Source organism: Grampus griseus, assembly GCF_964374135.1.
Source record: "Grampus griseus genome assembly, chromosome: X".
Lineage (NCBI taxonomy): Eukaryota > Metazoa > Chordata > Mammalia > Artiodactyla > Delphinidae > Grampus > Grampus griseus.
In genome coordinates, this window is record NC_138999.1 from 33,251,699 (window position 1) to 33,273,409 (window position 21,711).

Here is a 21,711-nt window from a genome sequence, read left to right on the forward strand (position 1 = left end):
CATTATGTAGTGTCCTACTGTCCTTCCTTATCTCTTGTAACTATCTTTATTTTAAAGTCTGTTTTATCTGATGTAAGTATTGCTACTCCAGCTTTCTTGTTATTTCCATTTGCATGGAATATCTTTTCCCATCCCCTCACTTTCAGTCTGTATGTGTCCCTAGGCCTGAAGTGGGTTTCTTGTAGACAGCATATATAAGGGTCTTGTTTTTGTATCCATTCAACCTGTGTCCTTTGGTTGGAGCATTTAATCCATTTACATTCAAGGTGATTATCAATATGTATGTTCCTATTATCATTTTCTTAATTGATTTGCTTTTGTTTTTGTTGGTCTTTTTCTTCTCTTGTGTATCCCGCTTAGAGAAGTTCCTTTAGCATTTGTTGTAAAGCTGTTTTGGTGGTGCTGAATTATTGTAGCTTTTACTTGTCTGTAAAGCTTTTGATTTCTCCATCGAATCTGAACGAGATCCTTGCTGGGTAGAGTACTCTTGGTTGTAGGTTTTTCCCTTTCATCACTTTAAATATGTCCTGCCACTCCCTTCTGGCTTGCAGAGTTTCTGCTGAAAGATCAGCTGTTAACCTAATGGGGATTCCCTTGTATGTTATTTGTTGCTTTTCCCTTGCTGCTTTTAATATTTTTTCATTGTATTTAAATTTTTTTAAACATTTTTAATTAATTAATATATTTATTTATGGCTGTGTTGGCTCTTCATTTCTCTGCGAGGGCTCTCTCCAGTTGCTGCAAGTGGGGGCCACTCCTCATCGCAGTGCGCGGGCCTCTCACTATTGCGGCCTCTCTTATTGCGGAGCATAGGCTCCAGACGCGCAGGCTCAGTAATTGTGGCTCACGGGGCTAGTTGCTCCGCGGCATGCGGGATCCTCCCAGACCAGGGCTCGAACCCGTGTCCCCTGCATTGGTAGGCAGATTCTGAACCACTGCGCCACCAGGGAAGCCCTGTATTTAATTTTTGATAGCTTGTTTAAAGTGTGTCTTGGCGTGTTTCTCTTTGGATTAACCTTTATGGGACTCTCTGTGCTTCCTGGACTTGATTGACTATTTCCTTTCCCATGTTAGGGACGGTTTCAACTATAATCTCTTCAAATATTTTGTCAGACTCTGTCTTTTTCTCTTCTTCTTCTAGGAACCCTGTAATTTGCATGTTGGTGGGTTTAATGTTGTCCCAGTGATCTCTGAGACTGTCTTCAATTCTTTTCATTCTTTCTTATTCATTCTGCTCCCAGCAGTTATTTCTACCATTTTTTCTCCCAGTTCACTTATCCATTCTTCTGCCTCAGTTATTCTGCGATTGTTTCCTCCTAGAGTATTTTTAATTTCAATTATTGTGTTGTTCGTCACTGTTTGTTTGCTCTTTAGTTCTTGTAGATCCTTGTTAAACATTTCTTGTATTTTCTCCATTCTGTTTCTGAGATTTTGGATCATCTTTATTATCATTACTCTGAATTCTTTTTCAAGTGGGTTGCCTATTTCATCTTCATTTATCTGGTCTTGTAGGTTTTTACCTTGCTCCTTCATCTGTAACATATTTTTTTGTCGTTTCTTTTTTTTTTTTAATGGGTGGGGCTGTTCTCCTGTCTTACTGGTTGTTTGGCCTGAGGCGTCCAGCACTGGAGTTTGCAGGCAGTTGTATAGAGCTGGGTCTTGGTGCTGAGATGAGGACCTCTGGGAGACCTCACTCCGATTAATATTCCCTGGGGTCTGAGGTTCTCTGCTAGTCCAGTGGTTTGGACTCGGAGCTCCTACCACAGGAGCTCAGGCCTGACCTCCGGCCTGGGAACCAAGATCCTGCAAGTCATGTGGCATGCCAAAAAAAAAAAAAGAAAAAAGGAGCAATACAATAACAAAGAATAAAAAATAAAATAAAATTAGAAAGATAAAAAATATATCAGGAAAAATTAAAATATAATTGCAACAAGGTAAAATAAAACCACAACAGAAAGAGGAAAAAACAAAAAAAGGCGAACAAGCCAAAAGGAGCAGAACAATAACAAAGTATAAAGAATAAAATAAAATTAGAAAAATAAAAGATTTATTAGAAAAAGTAAAAATATAAAGAAATCAGCAAGGTAGAACAGAGCCCTAATCTAAAAGAGGAGAAACGGGGGAAAAAAAGCCTTGGCTGTGGCGGGAGGAGTTTAGGTGGGAGGTGGAACTTAGGCAGGGGTGGGGTCTAGGGTGGGGCGGGACCTGCATGGGGGTGGCTGGGGTGACGTTTGAGCATGGGTCAGGGCCCAGGCTCAGGACCACAGCCGGAAAAGGCCTTGGGGGTGGAGCCTAGGCAGGGCAAAGTTCAAGCGTGGGGCAGGGCCTCTGCTTAGGACCTGCAGGGAAGGGGAGAGGCAGCACGTGGAAAGGAGGGTTTCTGGAGTGTGGAGTTCCGGAGTTGGGAGGTAGGGCCCTGAGTGAGGGTGTGTGGGTGGGGTTTAGGCACAGTGTTGGATGGGGTCTCTGAGTGCAGCAGTAGGGCCCTGGGTGGGCGTGTAGGGGTGGGCTTGGGCTCTGCACGGCAGGAGGGAGGCTCCAGAGAGCAGAGAATTAGGCCCCGGAGCCCAACAGGCTCCCTGGTGCCTAAGTGGATAGGGAAAGCGCTGGCTGCATTCCCTTCCGTTCCTCCACTAACCCCCCCACCCCACGTACCCTTCTGTTCTCCTCCTTCCCCGCTGGACCCCTAACCTGTGAGTGGATCCCGCTGGGTGTAGGAACTCCTCCCCTCCCCCAGCCACCCCTCAGGTGTGTTGGTCCTGTTGGTCCGGCCTTTATTTTTGCTCCCCCTTCCCTCCCTCCCACTCCCTCAGGACCTGCGTGGCTGGAGGCGGCCTTGGTGGGCAGAGGATCTCAGCAGGCTCCTGGGGGCCCAAGTGGGCAGTGGAAACCTGGCCACACCCCCTTTTGGTCTTCTGCCCTTCCAGTGGTTCCCCAATTTCCCCCTTCGGGTGTGGGATCCCTTCCCCTCCCACAGCCACCCCTCAGGGGCGCTGGTCTTGTCCTGCCTCCACTTCTCCTCCCCCTTCACTCCCCCTCACTACCCCCCACTCCCCACGTCCTACCTCGTTGCTAGGGGGTTCCTCCTGTCCCCTTAGGTGTCCGTGGTCCCCAACTGGTGCCTGTGAGGTGCCCTAGTTGTGCGGAGATGTGAATTCCGCATCCTCCTAGTCCAGCATCTTCTCATTTAATCTTAAAAACAGTCCCAGTAGAATGTTGGGCTTCCCTGGTGGCGCAGTGGTTGAGAGTCCGCCTGCCGATGCAGGGGACACGGGTTCGTGCTCCGGTCTGGGAAGATCCCCCATGCCGTGGAGCGGCTGGACCCGTGAGCCATGGCCGCTGAGCCTGCGTGTCCGGAGCCTGTGCTCTGCAACGGGAGAGGCCACAACAGTGAGAGGCCTGCGTACTGCAAAAAAAAAAAAACAGTCCCAGTAGAATGTTAATACTCCCAATTTAGAACTGAAGAGACTGAAGTTGAGTGGGTAAATCATTGTTTAAGGTTGAACAACTAATTCATGATGGAACCTCTATTCAAAGAAAGGCATATCTAATAGCAGAGCCCCTAGGTCAGTGGAAGTTGTTGGAAACCCTCATTATGTTAAGCGGAAGCATTTTGACCTGAAATGATGGACAGTGTCTTTGCAGCAAACTCTTCATTGGCTCTCTTAAGGAAAGTACCCATGTTGCCAAGCTTGATTTCACACTCTCGCCTCATGTAATATATCTAGGCAAGGAGAGAACATGGTATTGTGCATGCCTGTAGACTGGGGTTGTATTCCCATGTTATGGTATCAAGGATATCCTGGAGAAGATAGAGTAGAATGTAAATAAATACTAATAGCAAAATAGTAGTGCTAGTGGAAGATGTCAAATTAAAACAGAAACATTATGTTTTTCCACTACTGAGATCAAAGGATTATTGATTCTGGAGGGAGAAATTGTGTTTTTTGAGTCATTTGACTCTAACTCCTTGATTCTTTCAAATATTCTTGCAAATGAAAACACCCCTTAAATGAAGATAGCTCTGCTCCTCTGGTTTGTTTTTGGGGAATTTTGTAAGTGATTTTTTTTCTCTTCTTCCAGGAAGCTGAAAAGTGAACTTTTGGAAGCAAAACGTAGAAGTGGGAAGACTCAACAAGAGACCGGCAGGGTCTGTGCTCACTGTCAGAGAAACCTGGGCTTGATATTCGACCGCGGAGACCCGTGCCCGGCCTGCTCACTCAGAGTGTGCAGCCAGTGCCGGGTCTCAGGCCTTGATGGAAGCTGGCGCTGCACCGTCTGTGCCAAAGTCGCGTGAGTTTCTTGCCTTTGCGTGGAAAGTCAGTTTTGATGACTGAAGGGTTTGGAGTGGGGGAAAGCAAGAAGGAAGAAGAGTATTTAAAAGGTAGGGATAGAGAGTAGAACTAAAAGTGTAGCCCAGCCACAGGCTCAGCACTGCCTTGGCAGGGTGTGGTGTGTGTGTGAGAGAGAGAGAGACAGAGAGAGAGAGGAAGGGACAGACAGACAAAAACGGAACAATATGCATATTTTTTTAAACTATAAAACACAGTACAACTGGAAGCCTCACAGAACATGGTCTCTTGCTGCATCTGAAAACCACCCTCTGGCTCTCTTAGAGCCATACCTGGCTCCACGTGGCTTCTCAGAAGGCGCAGACAATCGCCCTTGAGACATTCTTAGACATTTGGGGTGACTGGCGAGATGAGTATCATATATCCAGCCTGCTCTTCACATCAGCTGAAGTAGCCCCTGAATTTCCTCCCAAGCTAGTTCTTGAGAAAGGGTGAAGGGAGACAGCTTTATCATTCGCCTCCGTGTTTAGCCTGCGGGAATGTCATGGCTGTGAGTTTCCGTCTGCCAGCCAGGGTGCACATCAAGAGTCATTGTTTTCTAAGTTCAGTTGAACTGGAGTCCAAGCACGATAAGGTCTCTACTACTCCTTGGGCATGCCAAGCTCCATCCTTTTAAGAAATCTGACCCTGGATCAACTGGTACGTTTTCTCCCTCCCAAGGTCCCTTCATCTCTTCTGCTCTGGATGGCACGTAATAATCTCATCTCCAGGCAACTCCATGTTGACCTCTCTTTCCTGTGGTTGAGGTCGGGGATGCTGGCATCACATCAGGTTTACCTGGTTTGGTTGGGTTTGGTTTATCTTTTATCCTCACTAACTCATTCTCTTATAGGAGTTAAGAGGCTATCTTGGGAGGAAAAGTGAATAGTTTAGTAGTAAGAGTGAGTGACCTTCATTTCCAACTTCTCTGAATGAGGACGACTGTGTTCTATTGAGGTCTCCTGTGTTCACTGATTGCATTATTTAACCAATATTATTTCTCCTGTACTTTTTCATAAAATTGATCATAAATTGAGCAGTTCATATTATGTTTCCACACTACATTGAGATAAGCAGCTCTAAAGAAATGAACCATTTACGTTATCTCATTTCTTTCTTTGGATACATTACTTTGATTTACCTAAGCAACCATCTTCAGTTCTTTGTCTCGCGTAAATTCCTCTTCATACTTGCCTCTTAGTCATTGGCAAGCATCATTTACCAGATCTGGGGGAATGAGCACTGATGGAATCATTGACATAATGTGTTGCAACGTAGCTTTTGTTGATATTGGTATTCTTTTTCTAAACTGAGTTTAGTCATCTGCAAATCAAGATGCAGAAATAATCCTGGGTACCTTCCTGTTTTTCCCATGAAATCAAAGTATTTACTTTGGATATTTCTCCATATACATATACAGAAAAGCATCAATAATGCACTTTGCTTTCTACTTAAAAGAAACATGATACATCTGTGACTCATGTAAGTAATGCAGAAGTTGCTCTTTTAGACCCTGGACTCTTCCTAGAAAATTTGTTTCTGTGTGGGATAATGCTTTCTCCAATTCTGCTTTCGTTTACTTGGCATTTCAGAGTTGGATATAAAGGTTCTTCCAGTATAGTCAAATAATGAGTTATAGAGGAAATAATTAATGGACAGAATTTCCTCAATTATAGTTTTGCTTGTATACAATTTTGCAGGAGCATTTGTCCCTCTCCACCCTTAGTGACCACTAGAGGACAACAAATCAAATTAACAAGAAGCAAATGAATAGAAAGAGGAAAACTTGGAAAGAGGCTAGCATCCTTTCTGTTTATGAATAAAAAACATGCACATGGCTTTTTTTTAAAAAAACTAGAGTTAACTTACACAAAAGGGCACAAATGACAAGTGTACAACAGGATTTCTCAGTTTCAACATCACTGATATTGTGGACAATATGATTCTTTGTGGAGGAGGGAGGGGGAGGGGCTGTCCTGTGGACTATAAGATGTTTAGCAGCATCCCTGGCCTCTACCCGTTAGACGCCAGTAGCACTCCGCCCTTTTCCAGTGGTAACAATGAAAAGTTCCTCCAGACATTGCCAAATGTCCCCTGAAGAGCAAAAGTCACTTGGGGTTGAGAAGCAGTGGTGTGCAGCTTGGCAAATCATCACAATTTCTGTGTAACTATCATTCAGGTGAAGAAATAGAACATTACTAACACCCCAGAAACCTTTCTTCTTCCTCCTCGCAAACACTAGTCCCTTCTTATTCCCCAGGTATAAATACTCTCCTGCTAACACCATAGGGTAACTTTGACTTTTTTATATTTTATATAAATTGACTCATACAGGGTGTGTTTGTTTCTAAGTACTTTTGGTCAACAGTATGTTTGTGAGACATCCATTTTTGTTGCATTTGTCTACTTATTTTCACTGTTTTATAACTTATAGGTTGTTCCAGGTTATCCTCTCACTAGCAATGCCTGGAAGTTGATTACTTTATATTTTTACCAACCCTGTTTTTTGTTTTTCTATTTTCATAATTTTGTTGGGTGTGCAGTAGATTACTTTGCATTTTTCTTTATTACTATTGAGAATGAAGATATTTTCATATGTTTATTGACCATCTGAACATCCTTTTTTGTGAAGTACTAGTTCAGGTCTCTTTTTTTCTATTAGATTGTCAGTCTTCTATTGACTAGTGTGAAGGAGTTCTTTATATATCCTGCATACAAACAGTGTTGGTTCCTTGTGTTGGAGATATTTTTTCCCAACTTTTGATTTGCCTTTTTCTTCTCTTACTGGTGCCATTGATTAATAGAAATCTCTAAGTTTTCATAACTCAATTTGTTCATCTTTTCCTATATGAGATTAGTGGGATTTTTTTTCTGTGTTCTGTTTAAAAAAACAAAACAAAACTTTTTCTAACTCCCAAATGAGGAAAATATTCTCCCATGCGATCTTCTGTAATTGTTATTATTTTAGCTTTTATCTTTACACTTACAAAAATGAGTTCCAACTAGATTGTATATGCTGTTAGTTAGGGCTTCATTTTCATATTTTAATATGGGTATCTACTTGACCCAGCACCATTCACTGAAGATTATTTTTCACTGCTGTACAGTGTTAACCTTCACAAATCAAGTATCATTTCTGAACACTCTATTATGCCTAACATTGTGCCAATGACACATTATTTTCATTATTGTAGCTTTATAATAAAATTTTATATCCACTAGACTTCCTACTTTTTTGTTTTTGTTCAAAACGCCCTGAGTATTATTGGCCTCTGGTATTTTCAAATATGTTTTAGAATCAGCTTTCCAGAAAACAAGTCCTACTGGCATTTTTATAGGGGCTGCATTACATCAGTAGCTACTTTTGGACAGATTTGATGTCTTTCAGTATTTAGTCTCTCAGTCGACAAACACTATGTGCCCCTTCATTTATTTGCCTTTAATTTCTCTCAGTAATATTTCATAGTTTTCCTGGTCTTATACATTATTATATTTATTCCAGGTATTTGATTTTTATGTTATTATAAATAGTATGCTTTTAAAATTTTTGTTTTCTAATTGTTGTCGATATGTAGAAATACGAATTGATTTGGGTAGTCTAATCTGTATCCAGAAATCTTGTTAAATCACTTCTTAATTATAACAGTTTCTGTGGTGCCTTTCAGATTTTATTTCTGCACAATTATACTATCTTTTCTAATACTTATATCTTTTTTTCTTGCCATATTGTATATTTTCAATTTTATTGGTTTCTTCCTTGCTCTTTCTTTTGTTTTACTTTCTTTGAATTTATTTTTGATTAACAATTTTTTGATTCAGGTATTTAGATACTTGATTTTCCAGCCTTTGTTCTTTTATGACATATACATTTAAGGATATGAATTTCCCTGTTTTCACTGCTTTAGCTGCATCCCACACATATCAATTATTTTTATGATATTCATTTCATTCTTTCTATTTGCTAATTTCCATCATCATCTTTTTCTTTAACTATGAATTATTTATGATTGTCTTTCTTAATTTATAATTTCCTAGAGATTTTTCTGTATCCCTTTTTGATACTGAATTCTAGCTTAATTCCACTGTGGTCAGAGAACATACTCTGTGTGGTTTCAGTATTTGAAATTTGGCCCAGAATAGGGTCAGTTTTGTTAAATATTTCCTGTTTCCTTGAAAGAAAATGAATTCTGCAGGATTGATTTGAGTATCCTAGTTATGTCTTTTAATGATGTTTGTTAACTGTGTTGTCCAAATCTTCCATATCCCTACTGATTTTTTTATCTATATATTCTGTCTGATATTGAGAGAAATATATACTAACCTCTCTCAATAATGATTGTGGATTTTCTATTTTTCCTTTTAGTTTGATAATATTTGCTTTATATATGTTGAAGTTAGGGTCTTGAGTGCTTAAATATTTAGAATTATGAGATTTTACACATGTACAGAAACCTTTATAATTATGAAAAATCTTTCCTTATCTCTAGTTATGATTTTTTCCTTGAAGTTTACTTTGCAATTAGTATGGCTGCAATAGCTTTCTTTGGTTAGTGTATGTTTGGTAAATCCTCCTTATTCTTTACTTTCAACCTCTCTGTTTCCTTATGTTTAACGTGTGTCTCTTGTAAGCAGCATATAATTGCATGCACATGTTTTAAATCTAGTCTGACAATTGTCATTTAATTAGTATATATGTTCCATTTGTAGTAATGAAATAACTCACATATTTTACTTAAAATCTGCCTCTCATTTACTCATTCTCTCTTTGTCCCATCTATTCTGTTCTTTTATCTCTACTTATTTGCCTTCATTTAGGTTGTCTAAGTATTTTTCTATTTATCTCCTCTAATATCTATACATTTTTTATCACTCATCTAAAGATTACTCTAGAGATTACAACATACATTCTTGACTTGTTAAAATCTAATATTAATTAGTACTTTTGGTACTTCCAAGACAATAGCAGGACCTTAAGACTCTTTAATTCCCTTTACTCCCCTCCTAGTGCTATTGTATATTTTAAATAGCTGTATGTCTATCTATATCTGTGCACACACATATACACACATATGTATTTATACTTACAGATATATATAGCTTGTCCTAGTCCATTCAGGCAGCTGTAACAGAACATCATAGACTGGGTGGCTTTTAAACAGCAGCCATTTATTTTTCGTAGTCCTGGAGACTGGGAAGTCTAAGATCAGGGTTCTTGAAGATTTGTTGTGTGGTGAGGGTCTGCTTTCTGGTTCATAGCTGTAGTCTTACTGTGTCCTCACATGGCAGAAAGGGCAAGGGAGCTCTCTGGGGTCTCTTTTATAAGGGGATCAATCACCTCCCAAAGGCTCCACCTCCAAATACCATCACATTGGGAGTTATGTTTCAACATTTGAATTGTGGGGGGGATACATTCAGTCTACAACATACTTAATCCCACAAGATATTATTATTTTGTAGTCAATATTCACTTAACTTTACTACATAGTTACCCTTCTTGTTGCTCTATATTCTTTATTACTACATCTCTGTATTTCTATCTGGCATAATTTTCCCTCTGCCTAAAGGGTAACCTTTAGCATTTCCTTTAGTGTAAGTTCTCCTAGTGATAAATACTCTTTAAGTTTTGTTTTTCTTAGCATGGCTTTATTTCACTCAGTTCCAAACATGTTTTTGCCAGCTTATTCAATTCTTGGTTAGAAGTTGTTAACTTTCAATAATTTGAAGATATTATTCCGTTGGCTTCTGGTTTCCAGTGTTTCTGTTAAAAAATCAGATGTCAATATACTGTTGCTCCTTTGAAGGTAATGATATTTTTCTTCAATTACTTTTAATATTTTCCCCTTTTCCATTGGATTTTTAACAGTTATTATACCACACCTAGGTGTGATTTTCTTTGTATTTATCCATCTTGGACCCTTAGTCCCTGAGAGAGCAGATCTGTTTTCAGATCACATTTATTCCTAGGGAAGAGTCCTACAAGGTCTCAAAATATACCTATTAGATAAGAGAGGTGATTGATTTTATATATTATAAATAGTGGAAGTAAGAACACTAAGAGGATAGAATGTGTGTTAGTAGAGTTGGATTGAATAAGTATCAAAGTTTGTCTGTTTGTTTTTTCCACCCAGCTCTTTTCCCACCAGACTCTGCCCAGGTGTGGTTTGCCATTTCAGGGCAGTGAAGAAAGGAAATGGGATTTTAACAAATGACTGACCTTCCAGTCGCAGGGTCTGAGGACTTAAGGAATTTCTCAATAACTATTTCTTCAATTCTTATACAGTATTCTTTTATTTGATCCCTAGTATTTAATCATTTCCATTTTTTATTCTATTACTGTTTACCTCTTCCCTACACCCTGGGCCCTCATTTGCTCAGACAACAGTAACTAGGGACTGTGACTCATGGGTCTTTCAATCAATCAGGAGTTGCCTCAAGCTTCTGTATGGGGAGAGTAATTTTGTCTTTAATTTCTAAATGCCAGTTGTAATTACTGAAACATTCTTTTCAGTACAAGACCCAAGGGGCTTGTGTATTCGTGCATTGCTAATGGAAAGTTTTGCCATCAACTCATCTGCTAGTCAGTATGGATGGTAACTGCGGGTCTAATTCACACGAAATTTCCCCTAAATCTTGTCAGATCAACATTAGGTTATGTATAGAGAGAGAAACTTTTAATGTGTTAAGTCAGTGGAATTTGCAAGTTGTTCATTATGGAAGTTAGCCTACCCAAACTAACATAACCCCTTGCTGTGTTTTTTCCTCTTAATATTTATATGCTATATACTTTACTTATCTTGTTTATTATCTTTCTTCCTCCACTAGAATATAAGCTTCATAACCATGAGGGCTGGGTTTTTTATCTATAATGTTCAATGAAGTAGTTCTAGTGCCTAAAAGAATCCCTATAGCAGGTACTCAATGAGTATTTGTTAAATGATTAGATGGATGGATGAATAAGCAAATGAATGGATAAATGAATGAATGAATAAATGGCAGGGTCCCACTTAAAGCATGTCAGACTTAAGCAAGTTATGAAACAAATGTGGTTTTCTTCTGTCAGGAGAATGGAATTAAAATACACGTACACACACACGCACACACACACACATATATGCATACACGAGAGACGTGCCAAATACATTTGCCTTCTGAACAGAGCAAATTTCCAGCTGTCACTGAAAGGTATAAGACAAGTTGTTGTCAGAAGGGTGTAAGAATAAATAATAACAAATTGAAGGTTCTATGTCCTCCTTAGGAGATGTTAATGCATCAATACAGAACTTCTGACTCACTTGTACTTCTTTTATTGGTATAACAATAACTTAATAAATGCAACTATCCACTTATCCAGTTGATCTATCCTTTGACCCATCCATCCATCCATCCTACAACATTTATTGATAACCTATTGGTATAATAGGGGATAAGGATACAAAGATGAATAAAACATGGACTACACTCAGTGGTTTCAGAGTCTAAGGAGGAAGATGAGTTTATTACATTATTGTCTCAAAGTAGAGGAAGAAACAGAGCTCTCATTGGTTCTTACACCTCATTGACAACAACAATTAATAGTTGTTAGCATCTGTGACAGCTGGAAATTTACACGATGAGTGTTTAACTTGATATAAACAAAATCCCTCCTCATTTTTTAAAGCTGAAAACAGAGACCATTATTTCTTCAATATTCCAGCTATGAGTCTACGAGGTCTCAGAGAGTATCTGTCAGTGCTGGAAGTATCTTATTTGCTGTTCATGGAGTGGTTTTCAAAAAGGAAGTGTGAATGATATTTTATTGGCAGTGAATGTCCTTTATTTGTTGTGAGAGAATGCTGCAGTGCCAGTGGGCTGTCTCCATGTTCAATAGACCATAAAATTGAAATTCCCACCGTGACCTCTAAGAGATGAAATGAGTCAGAAAGTGACTCATTCTCTAATCAGTTGGAAACACAACCTTTATTGTCATTTACCTTGGATTGGATAAAAGTAAAGAGGTTTTATTGCTGTAGCACTGAAAACGATTACAGCAAGGACGGATAGAGGGAGGCTCCCTCTTACAGTGGGCTGAGCAACCCTTGACATTTTCTCCAACCCCTTCTGGTTTTAACAAGTTGGTTGCTGTTGGTCTAGTTTTAAAAGTAACTCTATAGAAATAGAATGAAAGGGATCCCCGACACAGCCAGTTAGTTCATGTTGCTATCTTAATGAGACCTACAAAATTCCACATGATTATGTTAGCTGAGGCAGTTGCCATGCAACACAAAGACAGTCATAATGATCATTTTTCCTAATTAGCACCTCAGTTGAACTCAGAAAGACCCCTAAGATAAAAGTGACATGACAGAGATCCCCCAAATGAAATAGTTCTAATATGATATTGATGAGCTGATCTTATATATATTCATGCCGTGCGGTGACATTTCATGCTGCTGTGTCCTTGTGAAAGTCTTTGTAATTTTAAAGGAGGAACCTGGTGGTTGTGTTTTTGATGAATTTGTAGTGATTACTGCAAACAGATGAAATATAACTGAAATAGACAAAATATTAGTCTCAGTAACTTAAAAGAGGATAGTACCAATGGTTGGAAGATACACACAGAGAGTGCAGGAGGAAATATATAGTGCTTTGTTATGAGGAAGAGAAATACAGCTCCTGACATCCGGAAACTGATGTGACATTTACATGTGGGCCTTGATGTTGTTGGGAGCTGATCTGGCGCTCACAGGCAGGCTGTGGCGTTCTCCTGGTGGACATAAACGACCTCAGAGCACCAGCCTCCCACAGGATCACTCTGCAACCAGGATGAAGTGAGAGAAAATAAGAATACTTCATGATCTTGTCTAAGCATAGACCAAAACAAGGTGACTGGTCAAGCCACAAAGTATCAGACATCCCCCTCTCTTGGCTAATGTGAATCTCCTGCTACCTCCTTACCAATTACAGCTTTAGCCTTTTAGTTGGCCCATCTTCTTGATAAAACTTAAGATACCAGTCATAGCGTTGTCCCCACTTCCTGACATCACCTAATCTAGAGCAAATCCCTGTTGCCTTGAACTCTCCCCATAATTACCTAACATAACCCCAAATTCTATATTAAATCCTTTCAAACGCCCTCTTACTGAGACTTCCTGTGGTTCTTCATGGCATGTGTTTTCCTTCATTGCAATGAACAAAAACCTCAACTTGTTCAACTTGTTCTTGGCGATCTTTTGGTCTCATGGGTATTGGCAGTTGCCACATAGTCATTTCAAAATCAATCCTAGTTTAACAAATTTCTATAATCTAGTTACAAGGGAAAGATTCACATCAGAGTAACCCCACACTGACCCACAGATTTTGGGGATGGTAAGAAGCTGTTTTGAGCGCCTTGACATGCTATTTTCAGTCACTTATTAATCATATACAAGAGCCCTCCCCTGTTTTTAGAATGCTCTGTTCACTGTGGTTTAGTATCTTAATACCTACATAAACTAGAGGGACTTTTTTTTAATATGGAAGTGTCATACATATCAAGGCACTCTGCATGTACTGTTCAGAGAATAATAAGAGTGTCTGTATTCAGTACCCAGTTTAAGAATGAGAGCATTCTTGTTTTGCATTTTTTATTCCCTTGCTTTATGGTTTTACTGTCTACTTGGATATATCCCTAAGTAATATATTTTCTCATTTTTCATTTTTGAATTCTATAGAAATGGAAATCATACTGTGTGTATTCTTTTTTTTTTTAACATCCTTATTGGAGTATAATTGCTTTACAATGGTGTGTTAGTTTCTGCTTTATAACAAAGTGAATCAGTTATACATATGTTACCATATCTCTTCCCTCTTGCATCTCCCTCCCTCCCACCCTCCCTATCCCACCCTTCTAGGTGGTCACGAAGCACCGAGCTGATCTCCCTGTGCTATGCAGCTGCTTCCCCCTAGCTATCTATTTTACATTTGGTAGTGTGTATATGTCCATGCCACTCTCTTACTTTGTCACAGCTTACCTTTCCCCCTCCCCGTACCCTCAAGTCCATTCTCTAGCAGGTTTGCATCTTTACTGCTGTCTTGCCCCTAGGTTCTTCATGACCATTTTTTTTTTTTTAGATTCCATATATATGTGTTAGCATACAGTATTTGTTTTTCTCTTTCTGACTTACTTCACTCTCTATGACAGACTCTAGGGCCATCCACCTCACTACAAATAACTCAATTTTGTTTCTTTTTATGGCTGAGTAATATTCCATTTTATATATGTGCCACACCTTCTTTATCCATTCATCTGTTGATGGACACTTAGGTTGCTTCCATCTCCTGGCTATTGTAAATAGAGCTGCAATGAATATTTTGGTACATGACTCTTTTTGAATTACGGCTTTCTCAGGGTATATGCCCAGTAGTGGGATTGCTGGGTCGTATGGTAGTTCTATTTGTAGTTTTTTAAGGAACCTCCATACTGTTCTCCATAGTGGCTGTATCAATTTACATTTCCACCAGCAGTGCAAGAGTGTTCCCTTTTCTCCACACCCTCTCCAGCATTTATTGTTTCTAGATTTTTTGACGATGGCCATTCTGACCAGTGTGACATCTCACACTGGTCAGAATGGCCATCGTCAAAAAATATCTCATTGTAGCTTTGATTTGCATTTCTCTAATGATTAATGATGTTGAGCATTCTTTCATGTGGTTGTTGGCCATTTGTATGTCTTCTTTGGAGAAATGTCTGTTTAGGTCTTCTGCCCATTTTTGGATTGGGTGGTTTGTTTTTTTGTTATTGAGCTGCATGAGCTGCTTGTAAAGTTTGGAGATTAATCCTTTGTCGATTGCTTCATTTGCAAATATCTTCTCCCATTCTGAGGGTTGTCTTTTCATCTTGCTTATGGTTTCCTTTGCTGTGCAAAAGCTTTGTGACTTTTTTGGCTCAACGTTTTTTTGTGAAATCTATCCATGTTTATGTGAATACCATTCCGTTCATCTTCACTGTTGTATCATTCTATAATGTATCTGTTTTCTTGTTGATGCAGATTTTTGTTGTTTTAGTTTATAATGTTACAAAAAATGCTGCTATGGCGTTCTTGTACATATGGCCTAACAAACATGTACAAGAGTTTCCTTGGGTAAGGTTTTTAAACTGTGAGTTATGACCTATTGGCGGGTCATGACCAGCATTTAAGAAAAAAAGGAAACAGAGAATGTCAGCATATATAAAATTATATGTATGTAAGTATATATATACTTGTGTGTGTGTGTGTGTGTGTGTATGTGTAGTTTTTTTCTGGATTGTGGTATAAAACATACTTTTTTCTTTCCAATTCCCCTTTCTCCCATCTCCTGCCTCCGATAACCATAAATCTGTTCTCTTTTTCTATGTGTTTGGGGTTTTTTTTGAAGTATAATTGACCTCCAACACTATGTTAGTTCCTGGCGCACAACGTAAGTCTAGTTTCCATCTGTCACCATATGAAGATATTACATTATTATTGACTGTATTCCCCATGCTGGACATTTCATCCCCTTGAGTCATTTATTTTGTAGTTGGGAGTTTGTACCCTCTAAATCTCCCTCACCTAATTCACTCATCCCCTCGCCCCCCTCCCCTCTGGCAACCAGCTGTGTTTCTTACCGTGACCTCTGCCAAAAATGTTTGAGAAGACTCCGGTAAGGAGTGCACCTAGGAATGAAACTGAACAGCAAATGGTATGAGCATTTTCAGCCTTATAAGATGATAAGTTGTTTTTTATAATCGTTGTACCAATTTAAACTCCACGAACATTGTATAAAAGTTTCCTTTACAATCTTACCAACACTTGGCATCATGAAGAATTTTAATTGTTGTCCAACTGGTAGATATAAATGGATATCTTATTATGATTTTAATTTGAATTTTTCTGATTACTAATGAGGTTGAGCATCTTTTCATAGGTTTATTGGCTGTCTTGGGTTCCTCTTCTGTGATATGACTATTTATATGTTGCCAAATTTTCTATCAGGCTGTTAGTCTTTACTGATTTGAAGGTGTTTTTTTATGACCCCCTTCATCTCTAGAAATGCTTTTGCCTTAAGGTCTATTTTGTCTGCTATTCATACAACGATATCAAGTTTCTTTTGGTTAATATTTACGTGGTATATATTTTTTTACCATTTGCCTTTCAACCTTCCTGTGTCCATATGATTAAGATGAGACTGTATAGCGTATCTGCTCTTTTAAATTATATGTTATATGTATTTAAATATTTGCTATACATATATGCTGTATGTATGATGTCTACATATACCTGCTATGCATATATGATATATAATTGTTAAAGTTTAATTTGACAATATTTTTTCTTAAACTATAGTTTAATCTACTTATATTCATTGTAATTGCAATATTTGCATTTGTTTCTATTGCAATTACTGTAATATTTGCTTTTATTTATATTATCTGTAGATTGATTGAAGTACTATATTTTTCTCATTCCATTTTATCCTCTCTACTAGTGTAGATATTATATGAATTTTTATTTTTAGTGGTTACCCTGGAAATCACAACATTCATATTTAATTTTATAAATCATTAGTTATGGCCTTCTTCTAATCAGTAAAAGGAACTTGGTATTCTTAAACTCCAAATATCATCAGCCTGGCTTGTATATACTTTTTGTCCTATGTTTTAGACACACCTTATTTTCAATTCAACAATTTAGATATTATCATTTTTGTTTTACATCAACATTTGTTTAGATTTATCCACGTGTTTTACCAATTTCACTTTTCACCATTCCTTTTTTTTTTTTTTTTTGTGGTACGTGGGCCTCTCACTGTTGTGGCCTCTCCCGTTGCGGAGCACAGGCTCCGGACGCGCAGGCTCAGTGGCCATGGCTCACGGGCCCAGCTGCTCCGCGGCACGTGGGATCCTCCCGGACCGGGGCATGAACCCATGTCCCCTGCATCGGCAGGTGGACTCCCAACCACTGCGCCACCAGGGAAGCCCTCACCATTCCTTTTTATATCTCAGATCTACTTTAATTAACTCTTCTTGAAGTAAAGTCTTTAGAAGTTCCTTTAGTGAAACTCTATTGATGGTAAATTATCTCACTTTTTATTTTACTGAAGTTTTTTTGTTTTACTCTTATTCGTAAACAGTGTTTTCTCTGGATATACAGTTCTAGATTGATAGTTATTTTCTCTCAGAGCTTTGTAGGTATCATTTCACTGGCTTCTGGATTTCATTATTTCTACTGAAAGTCAACTGTCATCCTAATCATCATTCCTCTGTATGTAATCTGTTTTTTCCCCCCTCTCTAGCTACGTTTAAGATGTTCTCTTTATCTGTAGTGTTCTACAGTTTCACCATAATATGCCTAGGGGTTTCTTTTTATTTTCCTGTTGGAAGGGAAGAAAGGAATAAATATATACCATCATCTCCATGAGACCAGGGTCCTTGTTTGTCTTTTTCACATCTGTACTCTTAGCCTTAGCACAGGGCTTAACACATGTAGGAATGCAATAAATATTTGATGTGTAATGCATAAATTTATAAATAATTCTAGTTTCCTTATGAATAGTAAGAAAGAAACTCATCTTATTTCAGCATATCTAATAAGCGTGTCTTATCTCAGATGTCTCTGGTCACTAGTAGAAGATAAAGGAAGAAAATGAATCTTTTGGTCACTGTTCTTCTTTTTTAGGATAAGATTACCTATTTTTCCCCTGTAAATCTAAGGACAACTTAACTTGACTTTACAAGTGAAAGTTTGAACTCCCATGAGTTTAATGTTAAAATTAGGGCCTAGCAAATTCTGAATACTCAGTAATCATTAATCAGAAATAATGAGTGTAACTCAATTTCAGTCAAACTCACTCTTTAGAGTATGACCTATAGGAAACACATCGTCTATTCTGAGCCTTGTATTTCTGAAATATTAGATTGATGTGGCAGAGAAGAATATAACTTTTATAGTGGATGTCATGTTTATTTTCTTTCCTCTTTTACCCCTCCTTTATTCCTGTCACTCTGCCCCCAACACAGAGGCACACTGGCAGGCACGTGTACATGCACACACACACAATCGTAGCCCATCATATGAAATGCTACATGTTATTCCTTGGCTTCTGTACGTTTTCACCCTTACTCAAAGCCTTGTCATACCTGACAGCTTCAAGTTCTTTACTGACAATTTTGCCAAATATAAAGGGCTTTCGGTATAAATCCTGTTTTTGTCATAATACTGTGTAACTTTGGACAAGTTATTTAACCTCTGTGAGCTTTGATTTCCTCATCTGCAAATTGAGAATAACATAGCTACTTTATGGCTTATAGTGAGGATTCTAGGTGTCATGTGTAAAGTGGCTAATCCATGACTTGGTGCGTGGTACACACTGACTCAGCCTTAGCTCCCTGTTCTTCAGCTAAGCCTTCCATCTACCTCCAGGACTTGAGAAGGTGGCAAAGGCATGATCCCAAGAGATTGTTCTGATGTTGCAGAGTTCTGAAACGACAAATGACTCAAGTCCATATCTGAGTCGAGCAAATATAAGGATTATAGTTATTGTTCTTATAAGGATAGCAAGAAGTAATGACTGACAATTCTGGGAAGGTCTTATTTGTGTTAGGTGTTGGCAGCTCTAGGCATATATGGTAAAGATGATATGGAGGCCCATTTCCTGGGGCATGTAGACCTGGTGTGGCCCTCTTTCCCCTGTCACACATGAAATGGCCATCGATGTGGCCATTTCACCCTATATCTCAAGAACATACCAAAAAACAAAGACAAAAAAACCAACTCAAACAAACAAAAAATACAAGCTGAGGCTTTGGCATGCCTCTCTTAGGTGGTTCTCTATCGCTGATCTGTATTATTCCCCTTGCTCTTGTTTCTTTTTGTGTCAATTCTTTGTTCTATTGCAGAGGTTGGCAAACTTTTAAAAAAATAAGATGCCAGACAGTAAGTATTTTAGACTTTGTGGGCACTGTGGTCTGTGCTGTAACTACTCACGTTTGCAGTTGTAGCAGAAAAGCAGCCAGAGACAACACATAAACAAATGAGCATGGCTGTGTTCCAATAAAAGTTTATTAATAGACACTGCCTTTTGAGTATAATTCATATTAATTTTCACATGTCATGAAATCTTCTGCTTTTGATTTTCCCCAACCATTTAAAGTGTAAAAACCATCTCTAGCTCGTAGGCTGTACAAAACAGGTAGTGAAGTGAATTTGGCCCACAAGCCATAGTTTGCCTACCTCTGCCCTATTCTTCCTCTGAATTTTTCATAGGTATCTTCTTAGAACCCATGCAAATCATTTCCTGAGTTGAATACTAAAACAAATAGGTTTTTATGTTTAATGATTCTGTTAGTTTTCTGTGGTCACCATCACAAATGGCCACAACTTAGCAGCTTAGAACAATGTAAATATATGATCTTGATGCCGAAAACTCGGCCTCTGTGCACCAGTGCCGAATTGAATCTTGGAGACAGAGTTTTGGGTGAAGTAGAAAAGGCTAGCTTTATTGCTTTACCAGGAAAAGGGGGACACGGCAGGCTTGTGCCCCTGAAGAACTGTTGTCCCAACCTGAGAGGATTTGGTGAGGAGTTTTATAGCAGTGGTTCAAGGAGGGGGTTACTGTTAAGATTAGGGTGTGTGCCAGTCAGAATGGCCATCATCAAAAAATCTAGAAACAATAAATGCTGGAGAGGGTGTGGAGAAAAGGGAACACTCTTGCACTGCTGGTGGGAATGTGAATTGGTTCAGCCACTATGGAGAACAGTATGGAGGTTCCTTAAGAAACTACAAATAGAACTACCATATGACCCAGCAATCCCACTACTGGGCATATACCCTGAGAAAACCATAATTCAGAAAGAGTCATGTACCAAAATGTTCATTGCAGCTCTATTTACAATAGCCCAGAGATGGAAACAACCTAAGAGCCCATCATCGGATGAATGGATAAAGAAGATGTGGCACATATATACAATGGGATATTACTCAGCCATAAAAAGAAACGAAATTGAGCTATTTGTAATGAGGTGGATAGACTTAGAGTCTGTCATACAGAGTGAAATAAGTCAGAAAGAAAAAGACAAATACCGTATGCTAACACATATATATGGAATTTAAGAAAAAAAATGTCATGAAGAACCTAGGGGTAAAGCAGGAATAAAGATGCAGACCTCCTAGAGAACGGACTTGAGGTTATGGGGAGGGGGAAGGGTGAGCTGTGACAGGGCGAGAGAGAGTCATGGGCATATACACACTAACAAACGTAGTAAGGTAGATAGCTAGTGGGAAGCAGCCGCATAGCACAGGGATATTGGCTCGGTGCTTTGTGACAGCCTGGAGGGGTGGGATAGGGAGGGTGGGAGGGAGGGAGACGCAAGAGGGAAGACATATGGGAACATATGTATATGTATAACTGATTCACTTTGTTATAAAGCAGAAACTAACAAACCATTGTAAAGCAATTATACCCCAATAAAGATGTTAAAAAAATAAAATAAAAAAAATAAAATAAAATACAAAAAAAAAAGATTAGGGTGTGTGCAGGGCCTGCACTCCTTTAATCTGGCCTCAGGTAGTCTCTTGATGAGCTTCTCTGGTTCCTTTAATCTGGCCTCAGGTGGTCTTCTCTGGAATGAACAATGCTGACATCTTCCATTTGTTGGGGGTTTTAGTTCTGTAAAGAGCTCAAAGATACTGTTATGTGTATCCCTTGAGGGGGCACCAGGACCCTGCCCCAATGCTGCACTGTTGTTTCTTGACTGCTCCTCCCTTGTCTCTGCATCTCCTCCCTCCTCTGATTAGCAACTGTTCGAATCTGCCCTTTGGAACACAGGGAAGGTCACAGAGGCTGTAGTCTGTTCCCTACAAACAAGAAACAACAGAAAGGCTTCCGCGCCCAGGAGCCCCACAGGGTCCTGCTCGGTTTCAGTCTCACAGTTCTGTAGCTCAGGAGTCTAGTTTGGCTTGTTTCTCTGCTCTCGGTTCACTAGGCTGAAATCAAGGTGTCCACTGGCTGAGCTCCTATCAGGAGGCTCTGGGAAGATTCCACTTCCAAGCTCATTTTCATGGGCAGATTCTGATTCCTTGTGGCTGTAGGAACGAGGCTTCTGTTTCCCCACTGGCTGTTAGCTAAGAGCCAGCCTTTGCTCCGAGAGGCCTGTCTCTCTGATCCTTGCATATGGACCTCTACATCTCAGAGCCCTCTTCTCACGTTTGCAATCTGTCTGACTTCCCATTCGGCAGCATCTCAGTATCCAACTTCCTCCTCTTCTTCCTCTGTTTTTAAGGGCTCAGTGATTACAGTGGGCCCGCCTAGATAATCCAGGACAAGCTCCCTATTTTAAGGTCAGCTGATAGGTAACTTCAGTTCCCTCTGCAAAGTTCAATCACAGCAGTACCTACATTAGCAT

The 21,711-nt window shown here is 39.2% G+C and overlaps 1 protein-coding gene across 5 annotated transcripts in view; it reads left to right on the plus strand.

Moving 5' to 3' along the window:
* Window positions 1-21,711, plus strand: part of SYTL5 (synaptotagmin like 5) — a gene marked incomplete at both ends in the record, with an annotated part of 100,984 nt that overhangs the window by 27,320 nt on the left and 51,953 nt on the right. For all 5 annotated transcript variants that reach the window (XM_082681380.1, XM_082681383.1, XM_082681382.1 and 2 more), the window contains one exon: window positions 4,084-4,293. In XM_082681380.1, coding sequence (XP_082537506.1) covers window positions 4,084-4,293 — 210 coding nt within the window. The remainder of the gene's footprint in view (window positions 1-4,083; window positions 4,294-21,711) is intronic.